The 26688-nt window shown below is 39.7% G+C and overlaps 1 protein-coding gene across 1 annotated transcript in view; it reads right to left on the bottom strand.

Moving 5' to 3' along the window:
• Positions 1 to 4969: 4969 nt before the first annotated feature.
• The window catches only part of ADCY2 (adenylate cyclase 2), a 4311002-nt gene continuing 4289283 nt past the window's right edge, over positions 4970 to 26688 (bottom strand). Inside the window, exon 25 of the mRNA XM_044065410.1 lies at positions 4970 to 5386. Coding sequence (XP_043921345.1) covers positions 5234 to 5386 — 153 coding nt within the window. The 3' untranslated portion in view covers positions 4970 to 5233. The remainder of the gene's footprint in view (positions 5387 to 26688) is intronic.

Genomic DNA, 26688 nt, shown 5'->3' with positions numbered 1-26688 from the left:
GGTATCTGTTTAGCCTGGGAACTAGATGCAAGTGTCAAATAGTGATGTCATCTAGCTAACCCAGCAGTAATGTGCATTATTAATTTAAGAACTATCTCAGAGAGAAAGGGAATGCATTTTGTATTTTGTTCTGAGACTGAACACATCATCTCATCAGCACTTTGCCTTGCTCTGTAAGTAAGACTTAGATCTTAGTATTTCCCTTAGAGATAGATAGGAATATAGCAAGATTATTGTAGATGTTTTCTATATTTATGTGAAACTGTCCTACTATGTTATTTTAAAGTATTACCTGTGATTTCTGAACTCTCTAATGCCACTGTGCTGTGTTAATAAGTATTGTCTTGTGCTTTTATTATTTATTATTGAATATATTTAAACCTTTTAACTGTGGCTGCTTTGTGTAGAGATATATAAGCTCTGAGTACTTGCATGTATTTGGTGATACTGTAGAAGCCACTCCAATAGCCTTAACCCTGGGTCACATTTACTATTTGGATAACAGTAACATTGCACAGTATAATTGGACACCCTTTAGTAAATGCCTTTATGCTAGCTAATAGTAGTGGTTGGTGGCAGTTGGTACTACCTTATAGTCTGGGCAGAAGAGGGCATAGCTATTGAACTTGTGCCAGCCTTCCCCATAAGTGTCTGTGTGTTTGTATATAAATCAAATCTTAAAGTCTCTGCGTGTCAGCTACTTGGACAGGGACACAAAGCTGTGCCAGTGGGGAGTCTTATTGGGGATCTGGAGAGAATGGGAGAAACCAGCCTAAGACTGACTGTGATCTCTGTGTGCTCTTAAGGGAAATTGTACTTTACTGTGTGTGTACTTCTCATCCTCTCAATGTGCACAATTTCTCCCTTTCTCTCCAGATCCCCAATAAGACTCCCCACTGGCACAGCTATAGGGTACAGATCTCAGCTGAGTGGTCAAGCCAAAACCTCCAGCACCCTCTCTGACTATGTATAGCCATTCTCTAACAGATGTTTGTAATGCATTACAGCAGACTGGACTGCCTTCTGTCACTTAGGATGGGAAATCTACCATCAGCAGCCCCCTCCCACCATTCACTGTTGTTCCACCAACTCAGTTTCACTATGTGATCCAGGTCAGCTGTGTCACAGCTACAGCCAGGCTTTCATCCCCCTGTGCCATACAGCCATTTGTACAAAATATAATCTAATGACAGTGAGCCAGTTATCAAGGTGCAGACAAGATTCAGAAAATATCCAAGTAAGGTAATCAGGGTTATGTTTTTGCTGGCGATGATGTCCTCCTGGTGTCAATTAGTTTGCTTCTGAGTACACTGTGACTGTAGTGAAAATCATTATCTTCAAATCAGATATCATGCTGCTGTCTCTCAAAAGCATGCATTGCTCTCTGTAGGTGGTGGGGAACAGCTACCTCAAGTGGAAGACTTCAAATATCTTGGGGTCTTGTTAACAAGTGAGTTTAGAGGAGATTGGGAGGTTGACCAGTGGATGGGTGCAGCAGCAACATAATGCAGGTGATGTACCAGACTGCTGTGGTAAAATAAGAACTGAGTTATAGGATGTAGTTTTAAATATACTTGTCAGTCTCTGTCCCCATGTTTAACTATAAGAAGTATCTGAAGCATACTTACGAAGTATACTTAAAACATAAATTATTGCATTCCAGCTTAGTTGAGTTGTTGTCTACAATTACAGATGACTCCATGTCACTGCAAATAAAGTGAGGTATTTTCACAACTTTAAAAGCTGTCATATACTTTGCATTTACATGAAAAACGAAAGTGTGGCAGAGTGAACTGTCTAACAGGTTTTTAGAACTATTGGTCCAAGAGATGGGCATTGAGCTTCCGGCCACTATCTGTGTGACAGAACCATGTGTTTTATGACATTCAAATAGTAACACATTTCATGCTTCTATAGTCTTTACTTCCTGTAGCTAGGTGTTCATTGGGGCATCTGGGACTCCATGTATTACAAAGAATTATGACCATGTCTGTCTCTGATTATGTCTCTCTCTGATCATATTACTTGTTGTGTGTCCTTGGCATCTATGTCTTAAACACCTAAAATAAGGATTGTGATTGGATCCGCAATCATAACCAAGTTGCAAGCTGTAAGTTCAAGACATGGATGTCAATACATTCATCTAGAGAGCAGAGCTATCCACAATTGCAAAGTTTGCTTCATTTAGATAAGCTGTTATGATAAAAAACAGATGGATACCTTAATGGATTCAAAAAAAATGATATCACTTTGAAGGCATTTTTCAGGTTGCATGCAGGTGTGGTCATGAAGAACTGTATCGACATCATGAATGAGCTTCTTGTCTTAAAGGCAATTGATTGTTGCCTATGACATCATTAGGTTTAAGATCTTTATGCAATATACATAAAACATCTTTCATGAAAGTATTGCTATACAGTTTAACAGGCTAATTGCCACACAATTTGAAAAAAATTTGCAAGTCATCATTCCCCTTCCATGCAAACATGAGAATAGCTGCTTTTCAAACACTAGTTAAAATGTATGAAGAGCTTAAAACAAGGGCATATTAAAGTATCTTCTTTCTACAATTTTTATTTCATCATTGCCCAGACTGAGATGAACATTCATTGCTGCTATGTGCATTTCCAGTGTGTTGTTTTAATTTGAATAAACTTTCCCCTTTAGTAGGGTTTTGTTTTAACTATTCCCAAATGTACTGAGAAATATTCTCCAAACAAATTGATGATGTTCACTGGATTATATGTTTTATTTATTTTCATTATTCACTTTTATTTCTAATATATTCCTCCATTCCCATTTCTCTTCTATGCTAATATGCCTAGAGAATGCTGCTGTATTTTTCTTAATGGCGGGCATTCCGTAGCAAAATAACCTGTTTATATTTTGCTTTAATTGGTGAAACATGGCTCAACCATAATTTCTAACTCCAACAAATATATTATGAAGTTTGTTTTTTTTTGTGTTTGTCACTTTGTAGATGTTATGTGAAATTGTGTAACTATTCTGAATCATGCTACCTAGTCACCTTTACTGTCCATGAACTACCATATGTTTGATCTAGAATGTTCTGTAGACTGAATGCTTGCAGTTCCAATTTGTTTTTTTCTGTAACATTAGAAATTTCATTTAGGTTCCTTTATGATGACTTTCTTTATCCTGATTTCTACAGCAGACCCTCTTTCTCTGACCACTTCCAGGGACAGAAGATAATATGCATGCATAAATGTCTGCCTTGGTAAAGAATATATTTAAAATATTAGATCCACTAGCTGGGAGTAAGTCTTTGCTTTAATTTAAATTCCATAAGCATTGCATGGAAAGTTAACACATTACAGGGGACGATGTTGCTTTGACTTTAATTTTATTCTGGCCTTTACTTAGTTTATTATTAAAAATCGACAGTGTGGCAGGCTCTGATAACAGGACATCAGACTGTCTCTGTACCAGGAATAACTTTCATTGATATTCCACAAAAATCTAATTCTATTCATTTCTAATTGTTTCTTTCTCTAACAATGTCCTCATTCTCCAGTTTTGTTTTTTTAACTAAGGAAGGCAATACCACCACTTAGCTGTCATTTTGATTCCTCTAATTTCATTACCAATTGGCAAAAGGCTACAGCATCCATCATTTCTATCTTACTGTGCTTGGCTCTCCTTTTTGGTTATTGTTTGAAGTGCTTGCTATGGTGCCGGCATGGCTTTCTTAAGACCTTGTAGCTTTTTTCCAGGTGTTTTGGTTTCCTTCCATATCCCAAAAGCATATTGTAGGTGAATTGTCAACTCTCCAGTTGGTCCATAGATGTGCATACCATACATCTGTTTGTATGATTTTGTCCTGTGATGGGCTGCCACACCATACAACATAAGCTTCTCTGTTTTGCACCTACTAATTGTTGGAATAGACTTCAGCTCCATGATCCAGAACTGGATTAAACTGGTAACTGTAGAATGAATAAATGAATGAACAAATGATTTTAGTGTCCATTTATTACCCATTAAGCACATCTTGATTACGACAGGAATGTCAGTAGATTGTTATTCCAGCATATGCTGTCATTCTTTCCGTTTAATATTAGTAACTTCTCATTTTAGCAAGTATTTTAAAGTTTTTGTTACCATCTTGGCTAGTACTAGCTTGCCACTAAGAATGAAAAATGAGTTAATTATATTGTGAGCCATGCTTCTTGCAAGAATGAATGTGCCAGCAAATATTGTGCAGGCATATGGTATCTAAACAAGCATTATTTATTAGAAATATGTGTTCCTCTTTCAGTAAATCTGATATTGTTGAGAATATTTTTCAGTTCTGGTATGCAGCACCATTCTATTCTTTGCATTCATTGTTTCCCATCCCTTGTGTTTCATTGTTTCCCATGAGCAGAAGCAAGAAAAAAGTTAGACCTTGGCAAATGTTGATTTTACTTTAAAAGAGATCAGCCACACATCAATATTTACCATTTGCAATATCTGTCAGAATCATATATGACAGTTTGTGTTACAAAATTTGGAGACCACTGATTCAAAGCGCTCTCTGTATACCTAATGCTAGCACCAGATAGATTAATGTTACATTGCATTTCCTGTGTGCAGTTATGTATGTATCAATATATCGTAACATTGACTCCCCTATAAAAAGGATTTTCTCAGTACCTTTTTGCAGTTCATACAGTGTACTTTTGTTTCATTTAATATGTTTTGTTAGTAAGAAATTTATGATGGTTAAACTGAAAGTAGGGTCATGTCTTTGCATAGTTGAAAGAACAACAAATATTTCTCTGTAGTGAAAGTGTAGAGCTCCAAGCAGAGTTCCTTCTATCATCTGCAATGTGTGCCACTCAAGATGAAGTTAGAATATTGCAAAGTCCAGTTTATGAAACACCCTTTGACTTCTTACATACAGGCAGACTTTATCAGTTGTGTAAAACTGTAAATAAATTATATGTTAAAAAGTGACAAAACTATATTTTAAGGCAAAGGTACATATAAACCTTTAATGATTAACTTTTACAAAAACAATGGCATTAAACATTAGACACGATTTGTACAAAACTTGTCCTATGAATAAAGATTGTCTCTCTGGACAATGCTGACAGTGTCCACTACATGTCACTACTTGGTGAACATGCCCAGGATTCGTGCAGTTATGAAACTATCTACAAATGTCCTGTAGTTATGCCGATGACATTGGTGTTCTTGGTAAACTATAGTGAACTGATAATAGTGTGTTTCAGGTTGCAACATTCCCCTGTGAAAGGGTCCGTGTCATTTCTGTATGCACAAAGTATGTCTTCAGTTCGCCTTTCCCTTTCACATTAATTATTCCCCGGCAAGAGCAGCTGTAGCCAAGTATCTGCAAAACATTGGCAGTTTCTTCTGTAACCTGAAACATAAAAATTAAAGCAGTTTGGGAACATGGACTGAAAACTATGAAAGCTAAAATCAAGTACTCCTTTACTTAAAATATTACTTCTAAAATATTAGAAATGTGACATTAATGCTCACTGTAAAACTAAATCTTCGAGTGTGTCATTTGCAGCAGATTCCTATACCAGGACTTCTATCTGCCACGGGCATCGGTATCTGACATCATAGTTTTAGCAGTCCTAAATATACTGTCCATGGACATCTTCACTGCTGCCTTACCAATGTGTAAAATAAACAATCAGTTCAGATGCCCTTCAATTATCTCCTGTCCTCAGTGATAAAATATACAGTGACCTTTGCAGGCTTTATCTCTGTTAGGCAGCATAAAACATCTGTTGGATCAACTATTTTGGTAAGATTTCTGAAGGGTAGCAGGGATCAGGTGTGCAGGAATTATATGCATTTTCTGCAGGAGACACCTTCAAATATCCAGGATTGTGGTGAGCATCTCTTATAAATTTACTGTCTTACTTCAGAGTATTATTTGCAGCTGATCCATATAACTGACATTATCTCAAAAAGTAACAAAAACAGATACACTGACAGAAGAAAAAGGATGGAAAGGCAATATTCCCCATCTTAAGACAAAATACTCACCAATATAGCCCAATCACATAAAGCCCATCCTCTAGAAATTATATCCAAGTTGTAATGGTTTGTGAACATATGGACTAATACTCTTGTTCAAGTCATATGGATAGTTTCAAAATATATCTTCCATATATGAATTTCTACGAAAGCTCCTGATGTAGTTGCAGTGATTGTGTAGTAAGCTATAAGTACCAATGACACACATTGCTAGAGTTATATATATTATGCTATACACTTCTTGGTCATATTTATTCCTAGCCATTTTCTGATGACTTATGCTCCCTTCTCCCATCACAAAGTGTAAAAATGTTTGTGAATATCTGTGAAATGTTTTAGTCTTCTTAATGTAATACCTGAGCCACCATCTGCTCTGCATTATATTTTTGGTTCTATGTAGTTTTGTATAAAGTTCACATCCACATTCAAGTCCAGGTTTATTTAGTTGATTCTGTACTAAGCACCATTACAAGCAAGTATTATAAAACAAGTAGGAAAGCATAAAACATAAATTAATTAAGAAGAGCACACATATGATAGAAACTGAATTACAAAAACAAGAAATTAAAGTACTGAAGGGATCATTACAGAAAGTTAGCCTAATGACACGATTAAAAAAGTAATAGCAAAAGGTAAAATGTACTTAACCAACATAAAATTAAAAAAGTGTGTTTATGACACTTCCTAAAACCTGAAAGAGTTGATGCATCATGTAACCATTGTAGGAGAAGGCTAAAACACCAAATTCCCCGAGTTCTTCAGGTGATCCTTAGGAAACTCCAAATATCCCAGAGTAGAGGAACAAAGCAGCTTAAACAGATAATATGGAAACAAAAGCCCCTTCAGGTAAAGGAGACCCTGATCATGCAGAGCTGAATGAAGCAGAATCAAGACAAGCTAGTATGCCACTGGAGATTATATAGTATGGGAGAAATATGACAGTAATAAGAAGTACCCACAAGTAAACATGCTGTAGAAGTCACAACTTGCTGCAAGTGATTCAGCATACTCTCTGGAAGAAAATGCTGCTTTACCAAGATTTTTATTTAACAACTTTGGAAGAATATTGGAATTTAGTATACTTTCAATTTATATAGATTCATTCATATTTTGTATTAATTTAATACATGAATATGCCATATTTATTCTTCTTCTTTCGGCTTTTCCCATTTAGGGGTCGCCACAGCGGATCACCTGTCCGCTCATGATTGGCAGTGGAGTTCTACGGTGTCAAGTTGCCAGCCCGGCGCTCAACCTTCCACTGAAGGCACACACATGCACATACTCACACCTAGGGCCAATTTGGAGTGTCCAATCCACCTACAGCATGTCTTTTTGATGTGGGAGGAAACCGGAGCACCCAGAGGAAACCCACGCGACCACAGGGAGAACATGCAGACTCCGCACAGAAGGCACCCCAGCCAAGGATCGAACCGGAGAACCTCTTGCTGTGAGGTGACAATGCTAACCAGTGCACCACCGTGGCCGCCCAATATGCCATATTTATTAATTTCCTTAAATTGCAGGTTATATTGCAGAATGCTCATTGTGTCAACTTCTCTAGTAAATAGTACTGTTATTTTAAAAACTGCCATAAGTTTGTGTGTGTGTGTGCACATACTTAATATTTATAATGTATATTACATATCCTTAACTTTTGTGTATTGTGTATTTTTTGGAATAACAGTCTGTTGGACCCATGGTCGGTCCTTCTTCCAGCCACAAAAGGAAAAGGCTAAGCAAATTGCTTTTGCCATAACAGTAGGCTAGCAACAGGTGACTCTGCTGTGGCTGTTAGTTGTACCTCAGACCACTCATCTTCTAAACCTTATCCCTCTGATGTAGCTCTTACAGGCACTATGGGCCATGGGTTAGCCACATCCCCTGTGACTGTTGGGATGCCCTCAATGTGCAAGGGAGAGCCACTCTTGTCAGTCCTGGGAGAGGGAACAGGGAAGGGAGTAGTTTGCTGGGTCTGGCTCAGTGTTTAATTCAGGCTACTAATCCTTCTTGTAAAGTAGTTTCTTGTAAACAAAAGAATGATACCTCCATTTCAGAAAAGATTTAAGATTCTAGTTCTGGACAGGAGTATGAAGGGACAAATGCAGGGTTTTCTTCTCAGATTTTTGATTCAGACTCGGAGGAGAGCTTGGTTTCCTACTCTTCCTGTGGTGGGGTCTCTTTCTCTGAAACTATTTCTAGAATGTGCAAGTGTTTTCAGTGGGTGAACACTGAGTTTTTAAGCAGTCCAACAATCCAATCACCACACGAAGGGATACAAAAAATAAAGTTTAATGGGGTAAGTGCTTTCACTACAACTGTAGCTTCATCAGACCATTGTTAAAAATGCCAAAAACATTTTAAACAGTCAAACAGTGATGTCAGAAAGCATTAACCAATCAACATTCACATAAAACAACACACCCTCTTAAACATACAATAATATAAAATTCAATAGTAAAAACCTTTCAGCTCACAAAACATCAAACATTTAAATATAAAATATAATCAATAAAATATTAAAACTAATGAGGCAGCTTCTCAGTTCCTAAGAAAATACTATGGTCTGTTACAGAAGAAATTTCCAGAACTTGCAACCTTTTCTCCAGTTCTGTCAGCTTTGAAGGATGTGGGTGTTACTGACAGCAATATTCCTGACAGTCAAATAGCGGCCCCTAAAAAGGCAGATAGGATGTACATTTTTATACACTCTTCCCAAACCTAATCCAGCAGCTATAGCTTTAGTTAATCCTTCTGCTGCTAAACACTTAGTTAATTCCAATGCTACTATATCTGATAAGGATGAGAAGATTAATGGTGATTGATAAGTACAGGAAAAAGTGTATGCTTCTGCAACTTTGATTTTCAGAATTTTTAATTGTCAAGCTCATATTTTAAGGTTTCTTTTGATGAATTGTGAAAGTATGAGGAATGTTTTATCTGCAGTTTTTTTTTCTTGTGAGGAAAAATCTGATATAAATAACTTGATTTATTCTATTATTCAAGTCACTACTCATTGCTTACAGTGTGTGTATGAATCTGTTGATACTACTTCATGGGCTATGGCCACTGGTACGGTTTTGAGGAGGTTTGCGTGGCTGTGTTTTTAGGACTTCCCAGATGATATTAAAAATGAGATTTTAAATTCTTCTTTGGTTACAGATGTAGTCGTTGGCCCATCTGCTACAGAGGTGATCATAAAGTGTGATGAAAGGGGTAAGCTGATACACGGAATCCCTAAAAAATTTCAGCCCTTCTTTTCCAAATTTTCCAAGGGATTCTTTAATTCCTCATCCAGTTCGAGTGAGAAACAAAATAAACAATCTTAACAAAATGCAGATAAAGATACATTTAAGAAGAAATGGCAAGGAGGTTCCAAGAAGAATTCTGAAAACCCCCCAAACCCAGGTCAGTCCGAAAAGTCAGAATGACTATTTACGAGACTTTGTTCTCCCCTCTACTTTTTTCTTTGGCAACAGAGAGTTTTAGACAAATGGGTTCTGAAAATCATTCATCAAGGTTGAAGATGGCAGTGGGAGGAAATTCCTCCTTTCCAGGATGTAATTCCTTATCCTCCAAACCAGACTCTTTTGTTTCCACCTGTCCTTCATCAGATGCTGTCCCAGGAAATGATAGAACCATTTCTCCATTTCCAGGTGGGAAAAGGATTTTATTCAAGACAGTTTTAGTGTCAAAGAAAGGAAATGCTAGGATACCAGTTCTAGATCTTTCTTTCCTAAAACTGTTTGTGACAGTGCCCAAATTCAAAATGATGTAATTTCAGAACCTGTTACCTCTTCTTCCTATTTCAAGTTTCCTTGTAACATTAGGTTTAAAAGATGCTTACCATCACATTTCTGTTCACCCAGACTTTAGGCATTTCTTAAGGTTTTGTGTGCCTGGATCTCATTAGAACTTCTCTGCCTTACCCTTTGGACTATCCACTACAACAAGGGTGTTCTCAAAGTGTCTAGATCCAGTTATGGCTTGTTTCACACTACAGAGTATTCACATGTTTTCCATATTTAGATAACTTGCTTATCTTTGCAGTATCTTTTTTAAAGTGTCAGGAATCTCTCTCTTGTCTCCTTCTCACAGGATTGTGTTTCTGGAATGTCAGCTAAACACCACTGTTCAAAGAGGCTTTCTTCCACAGAGGAAACAATAGATCTATATCTAGATCTCTTTCTGTGGTTTTCCATTCAGAGTTTGGTCACTGTGATAGAACACCTCAGGATTTTTGGGTCTTATGCCTTCTATGATTCTCATGGTGCCCCAGGCAAAATTCCACGAGAAAGATATAGTGCTATTTGAAGTCTCTTTGGTCCCATCATCTACACCCCTTGTCTTTTCAGATCCCAGTGCTGAGGTTTGTCAGAAGAGAAATCACCTGGTGGAGACAACAGATATCCCTAAATCCAGGTTTCCTCTTATCCCTCTTTGTTCCAAAGCAGTCAGTCACCACAGATACCCCGGACTTTGGTTGGGGAGCAGTTTCAGGAGGGATAAACATGCAAGGTATGTGGGGCACCAATGAAAGATGCAAGCACATAAATATAAAAAGGATGCTTGCCCTGATTAAGACACTCAACTCTCTGAATCATCTTTAGTCCCCATGACCTCTTCAAGTTGCTACAGACAATACCACAGTTATGTGGTACATCAACAAGCAAGGGGAAACTAGGTCATAACCCCTCTGCAGACTAGCCATGTTAGCTTGGGATTGGGCTTCACATTGCAATATCACCCTACAAGCATCCTACATTCCATCAGAGCAAAACTGTGACACAGATAAGCTGAGCAGAGCTAGGGTAGGCCCTCAGAAATGGAAACAAGATCGGGGGGGGTCTCCTAAGATTTGATCCATCTGTGGGGAGTTTCTCAAGTAGACCACTTTGTCTCCTGTCCAACAGTCAGCTGGTAATATCCTACTCCAGGCCTCTATGCAAGAAGGCATGTAAGACAGATGTCTTTTCTTTTCCTAGGGCAGGAGTGTTCCTGTATGCTTTTCCACCCTTTCCACTAACATCTAAGGCACTTCTGAAGATTCAGAAAGGAATCTCCCAAGTTCACTGTGGTGACTTCCTTTTGGCCCAGGCAACAGTGTTTATCTCTTCTTTTGTTAATGGCCAGAGGCAATTACCAATTACCACAAGCTTCCCCACTGACTGGATCTATTCACATAAGAACAGGGGTGTTTGATACAGCCCTACACCGATCAACTTCATTTGAATGCCTGGATGGAAGGGTCTTAATTCCTTTTAGGCACCTGTTTACTAAGGACTTGCAGCAGGTACTAACAGAGGCAAGAAAGTCTGTTACTAGAAAATCATATATTAGTAAATGGAAAACATTTTCTAGTTGGTGCCAACAACATAACTAGCACTCATTTCATAGGTTTGTAGGTTCATAGGTGTGTACTAGGCTAATGGCCCTGGAGGCTTTACAAGCCTAGCCCATAGGATTACCCTGGCATCATGCCACCCAACCTTAGTTCCCAGTGCAACTGCCGAGTACAGCCACTGGAGTGATCCCTGGGGTGAATTTTGTATTTCCCATACAGTCATCAAGATTTCTCTTGAAGAGGGCCAGTGAGGTGCTCTGCTTGACATCTATGGGAAGTCTATTCCATAGCATGGGCAATCTCTGGGTTATGAACCTGTCCCTCCAGCATGTTCTATTGATTGTGGTTGTGAGGTTGAAGTCTCTGGAGCATGTGGTGTGGAGGGATTGGGATTTCTTTAGATGTAGCATTTCTAACAGAGCTGGGTCAGACATGGCTTTGTAAGTCAAGCAGAGATCGCCCCTAAGTAGGTGATATGAGACAGAGAATAGTTGGAGTTTTTTGAGTCTGTCCATATAGGACAAGTGTTTAAGGCCTAGGATCCTTTTTGTGAGGTACTTTTGCGGCCTCTCCAGTTGTTGCAGGTGTTTAGTGAGGTACATGCCAAATGGAGCATTGTACTCAATGATTGGCCTAATGAACTAAGAGTAGAGGGAGACAATGACCTCCTTCTTCCTAGATGCAAAACCCTTAGTAATGAGATGTGGCACATAGAAGGACTTTCTGACAATAGTGGCAATGTGATAGTCAAAAGAGATGTTGCTGTCAACCTGTGTTCCCAGATCTCTTATGACGCCATCTGTGTTCAATGGACTACCATCGATGTGGTAATTCATTGGAATCAGGTTTTTCCAAAAGGGGATGATGACACATTTTTTGCCAGTGAGCTTAAGGCCATGGTTCTGACATCAGTTGTTGGTTTCAGTGAGGCCTTTCTGTAGGATGTCAACATCACTTGGGGAGTTAATAATGGCTCCCAACTTACAATTGTCTGCAAACTTTGTCAGGCAGAGCCCCTTCATGTTGGCCTGGACTTCTGAGTAGTAGATACCAAACAGGAGTGGACCCAGGACCGATCCCTGTGGGACTCCACTCGTGACTGGTCGGCAGTCTGACTTGGATTCAGCTACTTTCACACTGTAGGTTCTATCTGTGAGCCAGTTTGCAACTCACCTAGTGATATAGGGGTTGATGTCTAGCTTAGTGAGTTTTTCTGTTTCCTGAGTGGGGAATGGTATCAAAGGCCTTGGCCAGATCAAGGTAGGCTGTATAAACCACCTTGCCTTCATCCACAGCTTTGGTGACTGACTCAAAGAATTCAACCAAGTAGAGCAGGCATGATCTACCCTTCACAAAACCAAACTGTGTGGGATCCAGAATTTGGAGATTCCCTATATCCCTGTTTATTAGGTCCATGATGATGCGTTGATAGCTTTACATATCAGACTTGTCAGGCTAATGGGGCAATAGTTCCTAGGGTCTGTAGTCACTCCTCCTTTGTGGAGAGGGATGACTGTAGCAGTGCGCCATTCGGTAGGGACAAAGCCTGAGGTGAGGTTGTGATTGAACAGGGCACACAGGTGAGGTGCCAGTTCACTCTATAGTTCATGTAGAGCACAGCCAGGGATATTGTCAAGTCCCATAGAAGCTGTATTCTTGGCCTTGGACAATGCTGTTTTAACCTGTGCAGCAGTAATAATGGGTGCCTTGCAGTCTACTGGTATTGTGATTGGTCCTTTGGAGGGGGAGAGGGGTAAAGTTGGCACTGAATCTGTCAGCCAGTATATTGGCAATATCTGTTGGCTTAATATAGGAGGTACTGTAGCTCAGAACAAATCTGGGTATTGCCGTGGAGATTCTTTACATAACTATAGAAGGCCTTGTGGTTGTCTTTACTATCTGCTGCAATTCTATTTTCATAGCTAGCTTTAGAGGATTTGATGAGGGATCTCAGCTTTTTGTTGAGGCTGATAAGGGAATTTTTCCAGTCTTGGGACTGCACCTTATTCCCCATCAGTTTCCTCCTTCTGTTGTAGACTTTGTTTATGACAGGGGACCACCATATTGGCTTCCTTTTTTTGGAGGAGAGCGTCTTGGTTCTATTGGGTACGGCGAGATCCATGCATTTGTGTATGTGTTCGTACAGTGCATTGGTGTATGATTCGGCGGTCATGCAAATATTCTCCAGTTGCATAGGTGCTGTGAAGTTGGCCACCTCTGTTTTTAGGAGCCCAAAGCTAGCTTTGGGGAAGTTTTTCATGGTGGTTACCTTTGCGGGGGGAGGGTGGGGGTGGCAGGAATGTGGATTTCCAAGGTGATTAGTTTGTGGTCAGATCTAACCAGGGAGGATTTGACTACTGGTGTAGAGCAACGGTCGCCCATGTTAGTAATGACCAGGTCAAGGATGTTGCTACCTCTGGTAGGAGGAAGAACAAGCTGGTCCAGGGCATTAGAATTAATGAATTCCAGGAAACGTTGGGCAAGGGTATTGGTACATGCATAGTTTTCCCAGTTAATGGAGGGGTAGTTGAAGTCGCCCAGTATGAGAGTGTTAGGTTGGACCCTAATATTCTCCAAGGTGCTTAGGAACATGGAGTGTGTGTCTTGGGACATGGTTGGGGACCTATAACAGGCTACGACCTGAATCGCTGTCTTACCCAGTGTTAGCTGCACCTGAAGTATCTCTGATGCATTATGTTGGGCTACCGATCTGTATTAGGGCTATTTGTTCTCTGGTTTAACAATATTTGTGTGTGTTACTATTCTATGGCCTTTCTTACTCCTCTGTCAAGCTTCATGTGTACAGGTATTTGAGCACGTCTGCCCACGAATCCTCCTCTTTCTTTGCAGTCTCATGTGAAAATGTTTTTGAAAGGGGTTTTGCATAAAAAGCCTCCAAGAAAAATGGTGGCCCTCCTTTGGATCTTAGATTTGTGGTGTTCTGAACTATCTAACCTGGCTAACTTGAGGGTCTTAATATGGAAACAGTTTTACTGTTTGCTCTGACCTTTGCAAGAAGGGTATATAAGTTGCAAGCTCTTATGGTGAGTAGTCCTTATCTTATTTTACACAGGAAAAGAGTTTCTTTGAGAAGTAATCATTCTTTTATGCCTAAAGTGGTATCTCAGTTTACTTTAAGCCAAACTATCCATCTCCCTGTTTTCTTTCTCAAACTCAAAATGAGGGAGAAAGAATACACCATACCTTGGATGTCCACAGACAACTTGTGCACTGTCTTGACAGGAACAAATCTCTCAGACTTTTGGATCAATTGATCATTTCTTGTGAAGGTAAGAAGAAGGGATAACCTGTGTCAAAACAGACTACTTCAAATGGTTATTTAAGGCTATTATGTTTTGTTATACTCACCACAACAAATATGCCAGGCAGGGTCAAGACCCACTGCACCAGGACCTTGGCTTCACCTATGGCTTTTTGGAACAGGTTGGATTCTGAAAGTACTGTAGAAGCTGCTACTTGATCCTCTGTATATGCTTTTGCAAAGCACTATAGGCTTGATTCCTTCTCTAGGTCTAGATCAGGCTTTGCAAGGACCATTCGTCAGGGGTCTTGGACTCTTCTTCTTCTAACTCCCTAAGTTAGTGAGCTAGGGAAATCTACCCATATAGCTAAGGATACTTCTGCAATGATCAATATGATCACTACTGCAGTAGTCACTCCCTCCTTTCATCCTTCTTGTTTTTTGGTGTGCCAGGGTGTGGGCATTTATTTTTTGTTCTTCCTAGCAATGTCCTTTCAGAGTTCAGCCTATCTTGCTCTGTTGGCAGGAAAGATCATTCAAACATCTACTGTTATGGTAAGTTTGCTTAAACAACTGTACTTTACAGCCATGTTCACAATAAATGTCTTGGACATCCTGCTGCTTAAATACAGATTCACATTTTAAAAGGTTGCAGCTATGTATTTATGGCTGGCAAGAGGAATTGGTAAGTAACCAGAGGCAGAGATTATTAATTTAAGAGGGGGGTGCTTCTCTTTATGATAGCCTGCACTTAAGATCAATCAGTTAAGCACATCTTCTAGTAACTGATTTTTTTGGCAGCCATCATTATTAGACACGGAGGAATGAGGTTTAAAAAGTGGCAGGACTTAAATTAGCTATGTAATGATTGAGTGAGAAAGATTGGGTAGATTATAAGTGATGTATAATGTTTTCAACTGGGAGTGTGTCAGTATGGTTTGTGATGTAAAATGCTAGCGACTAGGTTTGTGTCAGTGTGGTTTGTTTGTATTTACATACATATATGATTGCCTATCTAGTAAGTGATGGTTTACTAAAGATGTTTTTTGTTAAAAAAGGCAGGAATTGAATAAACTATGTAATGTTACTTAGGTTATATGATATATAGCAATATATGTGAAGTATAATGTTTGTTATGTTAATATAGTTTGATTACTTTTATATGAATGTAAATTTCCCTATGTCACAAGTGGTAATTCAATAAAGGTGTTTGGGAAAAAAAATCAGTTAAGCACGTCAATAAGGAAAAAGGCCTACATTCAGAAAAAGAAATGAAAGCAGGGCTAATACCAGATAAAAATACATTAAATACATTATTTTCAGGAAGAAGAGGTCCCTCTTAGTTAAGTACTGTGGTTGCATTTAAAATCATAACTTCGTATTAATTGGTTTTATAGTTTGCTTTTTGTAGGAATGGCATAAAGTCAAAAAAAGCTACAAATAAGAGGTGATGATTGTTTTTCTTCATCTTGGTATTTCTTTATATACATTAAAAGTTGCTGTTATTAGCAGGTTTTATATCCACAGAAATGTGTGGATATAAGGTGTAGTAGTAACCAGACCTGAGATTTCTAGTAAAAGGTCCGTTTGCCTGTAACAGCTGACTGCCCCTGCTCTATTTGGTGTGATTACACACTTGATGAAATGGACTTCCTCGGTGGTGCAGCGGTAGCGTTGTTGCCTCACAGCAAGAGGTTCTCCCGTTCGATTCTCTGCTGGAGTGCGAGGAGTGCCTTCTGTGTGGAGTCTGCATGTCCTCCCCGCGGTTGGGTGGGCGTTCGAAAGACATGCGTAAATGGGTGTGCCTTCGTTGAAGGTTGAATGCTGAGCTGGCACCTTGTTATTTGTGAAAATCTACTGCCAATCATTAGCGGACCGGAGTTCCGCCGTGGCGACCCCTAACCGGGAAAAGCTGAAAGACAACAACAACAACGACACACTAGTTGAAATGCCTACACAAAACTGGCAAAGTCATCCCCCTCCTTATACTAAGTTGTAGTGTTCACTGAATGGTCTGTTGTTGTGAGGTTTTCACCCTTTGGTCTGGATGTTGAATAGGATATTTTGACGGCACCATAATGTTTATGAATATCAGGCTTCATTTTAAGCTCTGTGTTTTTAAAGTATAGTCAAACAGTCCAGTTATGCTGTACTGGCAAGGTCAAAAAACAAAAAAACAAAATGTGGCATGTATAAAGCTTGTGGGGGTTGGCTTTATTGGCCTGAATGTTCCCATAAAGACTTAAAAAGTAAAAAGTCATGGGCATTCAGAAGCCATATGGCTGAAACACTGGTATGTTCTTTAGGGTCATTTGCATAGAAATACATTATTTGCAGCACTTCTCTTCAGGGCATTTAAAGAATTACCCAGTGTAGCACACCCACAAGTGCAGCTGAATAGTGTACGGGTTCCTTCCTACCTGACTCTGGTGACATCACTATTTACACCCAACACACCAAGGTTGCAAATAACAGATTTTATTCCAGATGTCAACTCTAGTCTTAACAGGCAACAGCACAGTAGCAAACAAATTATTGCAGTAGCACAAAGTTTAGCAATAAGGCAATAAGAGGTATATATACAGTGAAATCACACCTCCCAGAACTCAATAAGAGAGGTCTTGTCATTCAAATATGAGCAAAAATGCAATGTCATTAAGCAGTAACGATTCCATAATGCAACAATACTAACAGCAGCTATAACCTTGATCAGTTCTAATCAGACCAAACTGTGAAAACACTCTGTTATGCTCTGTTCACTGGCCAGTGACTACTTACAGTCTTAATGCCAGCATAATGGGGCCCAAAGTTGGAGCTCATATAAAACCTGGGTATTTGTAATCCAGAAAGCACTTAAGGGAAAATCCACTCTGAATGGTGAGTAACATGAGATCCCCAAAATGGCAGCCAGTACTATTTCGAGATAAAGCTAAACAGTTCCAGTTCAGAAAAGGAAAAAGGAAAAGCCTAGGCCCACAGTCCCAGTCGAAGCTATAGCACAATCTTATGAAAGTATAAAATGGCGGCCAAAGCCTCTCACCACTCTGTCGATAATATTCTAGATGTCAGGCACCGCAGTTCCACTGATGAGAAGTGTAGGGATCACCCAATAGCCATCTGGTAATCGAAAATGGCTTCTTTATAATAGGCCCAACAGTATTCCTGTCCTTGCTGATCAGATGCAGGTGTGGGGCTACTGGTTCCAGACTTCACTCCTGATGCCACAGATCACCATTGACCAGGTTTTCCAAGGAGGAAAAAACACGATCTGCAACTTCATTTCCCTCTCCCAGACACTAGAAACATCCGATTTTAATGCAAGGCCCCTTATTCCTTCATCCTGTGTTTCAGTCTGATCTCTTTCACTTTCGTTTCTCTCTTTTATATCTAATGAAAAGGAGCTCCACCTTGTGGTGTATCGGAAAACTACAGTCTGTTAACCATACAGTGAAATACAGTGGGAGCTACACCAGTGAAGACTCTAGCTTGGCTGTGTCTTTCTTGCAGTTTTTACCTCTTTATACTTAGGAAATAATTTAGTACTGACCTTAGCACCCAGGGCTGCTTTTGCTACTAATACTCACATGCATTTGGTGAAAGTCAATCAGCTGCTTTTTTATGGCTTCACTTCTTTCCCTTCAACCTCACCATGGCCAGTTCATGTTGCTGCTCTGTTTCCTCCTTTGTGGCCGTAGCCTCTCTCCACTCTTGCTCTCTTTTGCATCTCAACCTGTTACTGCCTCTTAGCTACATCTTATATCCATTTCCATGTTCAACAATTAAAGCTGTATTTGATATTATCATGGGATGTGCTGTGTTGCTTCTTCCCCCTGCATTCAGAGTATACAAAGTGCCTGCAACAGTCCATTTGCAGCACCCAGCAGGATAAAGGCACTCTCATCAAACTAAACAAACAACTCAAGGAACAAATAAAGTCTACGAAAGCCAAATTTGAGGTAAGTTTAGCCTCCCAGGCCAAGGACAATCACAAAGCATTCTTTAGCTATGTCCACAACCTCAAAGGCAATACACAATTGTGTACAGAGCGCATTGTAAATGGAGCCACCTATATTGAGCCAGAAGATATAGCAAACCCCCTGGCTGCTAAATTCAGCTCCAGCTTTACTCCTCTCTCTCCCTCAACCTTCCCTCAGGAAATATCACATATAACTCATATAACTCCCCCTACTATCGCTAGGGAACAGGTCCTTAATGCTCTCTGTAAGACCAAGAACACTGTATCAATGGGCCCAGACAATATCCCAGATGCCTTCTAAATAACATGAAACGTGGCCTATCATGGCCTCTAGAATTACTATTTAACAGACCTCCCAACCGTCCCGAATTACTAATTTTTTACCAAGTTTTGGGGTCCCAATAATGGGGTGCCACAATTCCCTAGTGGCACCCCTTCATTTCTGATTTTTTCATCTATTTTTTTAGACTTTTTAATGTTTGCATTTTTAGAGTTGACGCCATCACGTGCCCGATGATGTCAGCTCCATCAGCCTGTCGGAATCGGAATTAAGTTCTAGGGACATGCGTGGGAGGCTGGGATTATCAGCATGTCTTTTTGAATACTGGGAGGACTGCCGTCATTTCAATGGTACCATTACAGATACAACTGCAGAGTTTCAAGGTGCCGTTATGGATTTAAGCTGGATACAACTGCAAGGTACCGTTATGGCTTTAAGCTGGAATGCTGGATACAACTTACTGCAGAGTTTCAAGGTGCCGTCCAGTCAGAATGGAGTTGACGATATAGTTTTGCTTTAAGGTACTAGTGCCACTGCTACCTCTCAGATGAAGTTCCCTTAATTTACAGTCTGCATAAATGCGTGACACCCACTTCCTTTATTCTGAATTTATCCATGTAGAGTGTTTCACAAAATGTTTGGATGATTAATAGTGCATATTACATTGAAAGGCAGCTTTATTTGTAAGTATTTTTACATGAGAAAATACAAGCATGCACTCGTGAATATTGTCTGTAAGCATTCGGCATCTAATCCTATTCTCTGCTGAATATCTGCAGCTCACTAAAAGCATTTACGGAAAAACTGAAGCTGCTTTGTTAAACTGCTTTGGAACTGGTGTCCCTCATCAGTGTTATGAACTTAACACGATCCGGTCACAGTAGCCTGTGTGTTATGTCTTCTTTTCTGGATAGAATCTACTGATTTTTAAGCAGATTCCAACCTTTTCTTTTTAAGACAGCAATACTTCTATTCCTTGTTGACTATAACTAGTGTTAAACTGTGTAATTGTAATGAAGTAATTTTTTGCTGGTGGTCATGACAGGCTTTTAAGTGTACCTCATAAAGGGCATCTATAATGAAATAGTTTACAGCTGTATCTGTGTGTTTGTTTGTGTGTGTGTGTGTGTGTGTGTGTGTGTGTGTATGTGTGTGTGTGTGTGTGTGTGTGTGTGTGTGTGTGTGTGTGTATTTATATATTTTCATTGCATACAATTTCTGTATTTGATTCTTAATAAATTATAAAATACTGTTGACATTTACCGAAGGGGGTTATGTGTTGCTGAGGTGATTAATCTAGGTATTAGACAGATATACAGAATCCTGTAGTACTGTTATTCATTTTTTCATTTAGTTTCTTCAGCTTCTTTTTTGTGTAGTTCACCTTGACTTACACAGCTATATTTGTGTCTTTTATATCCTCAAGTGTTGTTAGCTTGTCATGTTTCTTGCTTATGTCACTGCTCCGAAAGTGTGTGTGTGTGTGTGTGTGAAAATGCCCCCATTGAATGGAGGTGGTTGGGTGTGTGTGTGAAAATGCCCCCATTGAATGGAGGTGGTGGCTAGAAAGGTTTAAAACCTGTACCTAGGGTACAAGGTAAAAAGAGCTTAAAGTCCCTAGCCACCACCACTTGTGAACTCATTCCTCATATTTTTGTTCTGTTCCTCATTAAATCTGTGGTTTTAAGGATTTTTGTTGAATGATTGATTGAATTCACCAAATATTGATAGGCATTTGAATTTCAGACTACATATTCTTCAAATAAATGGTAACACAAAACCATTCTAGCAATTTTCTAAGTTTATAAGATCAGTTAAGTATTTGAAATTTGTCCCTGTTTTGGGGCTGCATTCCCCCATTATTGGCTTTGTCCAGGTTTTTTGTGCTAAGAATTTGAGAGCTATGGTGAGAATTGAGAACTGAATTCACTAAATTATAGCCATTTAAGTTTCAGTCTAACTGACTTTCAAGAAGTTGATGATTTGGCATAGGGGTATGTTCTAACTGTAGTGCACAGGGTTCTGGGTTCAAGACAATGAAATGCATGGTGGTAACCTGTTTTATTCTAGCAACTTTCCAAAATTATACAAGCAATGATTAAAATGTGTCTCTGATTTTTGCCCTTTTGTCCCCCCCCCCCAAAAAAAAACAAACTGAAATTGAAAATAAGTGCAAGCTGCCTATGGATTATACTACTGTCATTCTATTTATATATTTACACTTTTATGATGGAAATGTTCTTAATTGGGCAGTTTTTGTCATTACTGGTTCATGATTTTGTTTTATTGTCTACTGGAAAAATGTTCAAACAATATATGTAAAATGTGATTTTGTGATTGTGAGTGTGAGTGTGTGTGTGTGTGTGTGTGTGTGTGTGTGCGTGTGTGTGTGTGTGTGTGTGTGTGTGTGTGTGTGTGTGTGTGTGTGTGTAAGTAGACTTTTATGATGGAAATGTTTTGAATTGGGTAGTTTTGTCATTATTGGTTCATGCATTTTGTTTCATTGCCTACTAGAAAAATGTTCAAACTATAAATTACACTCTAACTTAAGTCTAACAAGTGTGCTGTATTATACAAGGAATACAATTTAATAAAATCAGGAAGGTGTATCGAAGAATGCATGTATGTTTCTTGTTTTGTGTGCAAGGGGCCTATGATTTGAAAACAGCCCAAAGGTAATCTTTATCCACCATTGGCCAAATGCATTTTCTTTGGATGTGGTGTGGGTTTCAGTACTGTTTCAATGAATGTGAGTTTCAAAGGCAGAGAAGCTTTAATGCCAAGTCTATTTTCATTGTGAGACAGTATTGTTTGTTTAGCAGATACCTATTTGTGTTTATGCTATAAAATGTAAAAATAAAATCCAAATAATCATTGTAGAAGTAAAGCAGTATGCACACATTAGTGTTTATGGTAAATTGAGTGAAATAGCCAGGTAGTAGGACATTGGATTGCTGCAGGGGGACTCTGGTGCCATATTTTGGTTGTCTGTTCTTCAGTTTGCATTTGAAAGTTGTTATCCCAGAATTCCATTGGAGTGGGCGGGGTTATGTAATTATGTATGCAAGTTTTATGTTAATCAGCGTACAGATTTGTACCTATTTTTCATGGGCCTTGTCCAGATTTTTGATGATTCCAGGTTAAGAGGTATGCTATTTAACTATAGCCTCCAAACAGGCTTTGTGCCTCATGAATGGAGAAAGGCAACAGTCAGCCGTCTGCACAAAGGTGGGCCAGCTACAGACCCTGGAAACTACAGACCAATAAGTCTTACTAGTCTTATATGTAAAGCCATGAAAAGAATTATCATGGAAATGATCAACAGAGATATAGTAACCCTCCAGACACTGGACCCAACCCAGTTTGGTTTCGTCAAGGGCAGATCATGTCTACTCAACCTGGTGGACTTTTTGAGAAGCTCACCAAAGCAAGGAATGAGGGTAAAATCGTTCACACAGCCTACCCTGACCTGGCTAAGGTATCTGACATAATACTCCACTCGGGCATTGTTGACAAACTGAACAGGTTAGTACAAACCTGTATGTCAGCCAGTGGATAGCCAACTGGCTCACAGACAGGACCCAGGAAGTTAGAATTGGGAGTCCACCTCTACAAAGAGGCTAATCACAAGTGGAGACCCTCAGGGATTAGTCCTTGGACCTCTCTTTTTTGGCATTTACTTCTCAGAAGTCAAGGCCAATGTCAGTGGTCTTTGGCTGACTAAATGTGCAGATGATTACAAATTAGGAGCTGTCATTGACTCTCACACTGACACATATGTTCTCCAGGAGGGGACGACACAGACATACAACTGGTGCCAGAGCCATGGACTAAAACTAAATGCCAAGAAATGCATTATAATATCCTTTGGGAAGTCATCCATCCCTGGTAACTATCATACTGACAACACACCCCTTAGAGTTGACCCAGTAGTCAGGGACTTAGAGACACACATAGATAGTAATCTAGCCTTTGATCATCATTTGTCTACAGTGGTGAGGAAATCATTCTATGTTGTGCAACTTACAAACAAAGGTATGACATCTAAGTCCAAGAAAGTCATTGTTCCACTGTAGTCGGCATTCATCAGACTGATCATTGAGTACAATGCCCCCTTTGGTATGTACCTAATCAGCATATCCAACAATTGGAACATCCACAGAGGTTCCTCACTAAAAGAGTACAGGGAGTAAGTAATATGTCCAATGCAGACTGCCTCAAGGCCCTATCCCTGTATTCTGTCTCCTACAGGATTTTGAGGGGAGCTCCATGTCTGGCATACAGGGCATTGTCAGACCCCACTCTGATGGACCTCCTGCATATCCACAAAATGAGCAGCACCAGAGTTACCCATACTAAAGATGTAAACCTTGCCTATATTCAATAGGACCTGCTGGAGAGGCAAGTATGTATCCCAGAAGCTACCCCATCTATGGAACAGGCTCCCCGTCCATGTGAAGCAGAGTTCCTCCCTAACCCAATTCAAGTGCAACTTGGACAATTGGATGGGAAACCGTAAATTCATCCTTTGTTTGGCACCTATGTCTCTAATGGACACAGGTAACCTGTAAATGGTTCATCTCCCAGGACCATGCTTACACTTATCAAGGGTATCAGAACTTGTCAGAGATTTGGGATGCATGGCTAGGCTTAAAAAGGCCCTTGTGGTCATTAGACTAGTAAACACCTATGAACCTATGAATGTGTAGGCTGTCTTCAGACACACTACACTGAATTTCAACAGCAACAAGGCAGCTATTAACTCATCCTTGCTCAAACCAATATGTGGGAGTTGCTTTGATTAACCTGTTTTGCCACTAACATGCTGCCATAGTCTTCAAAGCTCATTTTTTACATATTTCCTGGCATACTTTATCTAAAAAAATAAAACAAAAAATAATTGCTTTGCAAGATACACTTCTGTGTATTTACCTTGTGGCTGCTAGGCTGCATACACCTACATACATTTGAGGAGAGAACTGTTTTGAAAGCTATACAAGTTCACTTTACAAAATTTGTACCGCAGCTAATGATTAATATGTTAAGGGCAGCCCTAGAAGCCATACTTCTCAGACAAACATATGCATGGACATACACACACACAAACATTTATTAATCAGCCATAATCTTTTGAAATATTATGAAATTCTTTACTAAATTATGGAACAGAGATTAAAGATTAAGTATACAAATGAATATACTTTTGCAAAGAGCAATGTAAAAATGTTTTAACAGACATAAGAAAATTGCTGCTTAAAAATTTGCTGATTCTGTTACCAATTGCAGAGAATCATACCCTAGACTATATGAAGAGGGACATGACTGAACTCTCAGATTATGTGTCACAAGCAGGAACGAGTCTAGCCTTGAGCAACATTCTACCTTCACCAAGGATGATGCCAGAACACAAACAAAAAATGATTGACTAACAATGGGCTTAACTTTTGGTGGTAGTCCAAGGGGATCCAATATTTGTCAGCTTGGGAGGACATGATCGAATGGGCACGTTGTTTTGCCAGAGATGGTCTGCACCTGTCTCCTCTATGTTTTAGGATACCAGCAAAGGCTTTAGCCACCCCTATTGTGCCTTTTTAGGCAAGGCAATGTTAAAGTAATCAATTTCCCACTCTAACAAAATCTTCTCTTGATAAGCTCAAGGTACTGCTGCTCAGTGCTAGGAGTCTAAATAACAAACTCCACTCCCTAGAAGCATTCCTCACCTTGGAATATGCTGACTTCTGAGAAGTCACTGAAACATGGTTCAAAGCAGTGGAAAGCACCCTGGCTATGCAAGGCTACAATTCCTTTCATATGTTCACACCACCAGCTGGGCAAGAAAGAACCAAAGCAGGAGGTGTAGCCATCTTCATAAAGGAGAGGTACATGTCAAGACTGGTCAAACAGTATGACTCTCTCAAACTACTATTATGTCCAACTAACCATAGGCAAAATCCCTTACCATGTCATCACTAGCTGTAGGGCCCTCACCATGAGCTAGGAAAAACATACCTCGTACGTGGACTTACTGGAATCACTCACCATGCAGCCAAATACCTTACTCATGGGTGATTTTTAACTATCCTACCATTGACAGGGGAACATACACAACCACTAACATGCAAGCTCAGAGGTTCTTAGACTTTGTCAGTGCAAATGCTCTGGAACAACTGGTCAGCACACCCACTAGAGCTCAAATATCCTGGACATAGTACTTACTAACATAGGAGAGTATTACATCCCCCCATGTAATGTCCTCTTTGGTAAGATCAAACCACAATATATAAAAATAGGGTCAGATACCCCATCAAGCTCAAAAATAGTAAAGAATTTTACCCAGTCAAATGACCTCCTACTAAGCAAAGGCATAAGAAATTTCAAAGCTCCCATTATCCCAACAAACACAGAATCCTATGCAGAGGTATACACCAATGCCTTGTATAGCCACTTAACCAGTTGTATAGAATCGGCAGCACTGGACCACATTAAACCCAGGTCTAGTCATAAAAACAAGCCACAATGGTGGACACCTGGTATAAATAAGTTGTACAGCAAAAGAAAGAAATATAAGAAGAAATCCCTCAATAGTCTAAACAAACAAATCAGAGATCTAGTGCAGTCTTCAAAAGCAAATTATAAAGCAAAAACAGACTCCCTAGCTATGGAATATCACAAAGCATATTTTAACTACATCTGAAATCTTAAGAGGAACACCCAGCTATTCACAGAGCTGGTTGTAGATGGCACTGCCCATACTCAGAGGAAATCAAACTTCACACCCCCTGTCCCCACCGGTCTTCCCCAAAGTCTACCTGCCACTATTTCTCAACCTATTATCGCAAGAGAACAGGTCATCTCTGCACTCTCTAAGGCTGAAAACATGGCATCAGTGGGCCGTAGCAACATCCTAGGTTACCTTTTAAGTAACTTAAAACATGACCTGGCAGAGAAACATGGATCACAATTTAACCACAGCTTCCAGACAGACTATGTTCCAGCAGAATAGAAGACAGCAACAGTTATCCTTTTACAGAAAGGGGACTATCAACTGACCCAGGGAATTATAGACCCATAAGCCTGACTAGCCTCATCTTTAAGGCCATGGAAGGAATCATCATGGTACCTATTAAGGACACATGTAATCTCCAGACTCTGGACCCAGCCCAGTTTGGATTTGTTAAGGGTAGATCATATCTGTTAAATCTGGTTAATATCTTTTAGAAGGTCACCAAGATCATGGTAAGGAAAAGAAAGTGCATACGGCCTACCTTGCCCTGGCCAAGGCATATGGCACAAGTCTCCACTCTGGTATTATAGAGAACCTCTCTCAACTAGGCATAAACCCCTACATCACCAGGTGGGTAGCCAAATGGCTCACCAACAGGACACACACTGTCAAAGTGGGTGAATTCACCTCTAGCAAGTCGCCAGTCACCAGTGGCATACCACAGGGTTCTGTGCTAGGCTCTCACCTGTTCAGAATTTATTTCTCAGAAGTTAAGGCAAACATAGATGGCCTTTGACTGAATAAGTTTGCAGATAACTGCAAATTAGGGACAATCATACAATTCCAAAATGATACTGATATACCGCAGAAAGGATTAAAATAAATGATTGGTGCCAGAGCCATGAATTTATTTATTTATTTAGTCTTTGTTTACCATGAAAGTCTGACTGGGTAATACTCATTTTCAGCAGAAGCCCAGGGAGAAATACTCCATTTGCTTATATTGCATTATACTAAGTTCCAGTCAAACACAGACACCAGGATTCAAGATGCTCAGCTAGGAGGGTGGCCTAATGGTAAGGTG

The sequence above is a fragment of the Protopterus annectens genome, chromosome 3.part0 (genome assembly GCF_019279795.1).
Source record: "Protopterus annectens isolate FY-2018-M chromosome 3.part0, PAN1.0, whole genome shotgun sequence".
Classification (NCBI taxonomy): domain Eukaryota; kingdom Metazoa; phylum Chordata; order Ceratodontiformes; family Protopteridae; genus Protopterus; species Protopterus annectens.
Note: the sequence above shows the minus strand (reverse complement) of the source record. Positions and strands in the feature narration are given on the sequence as shown.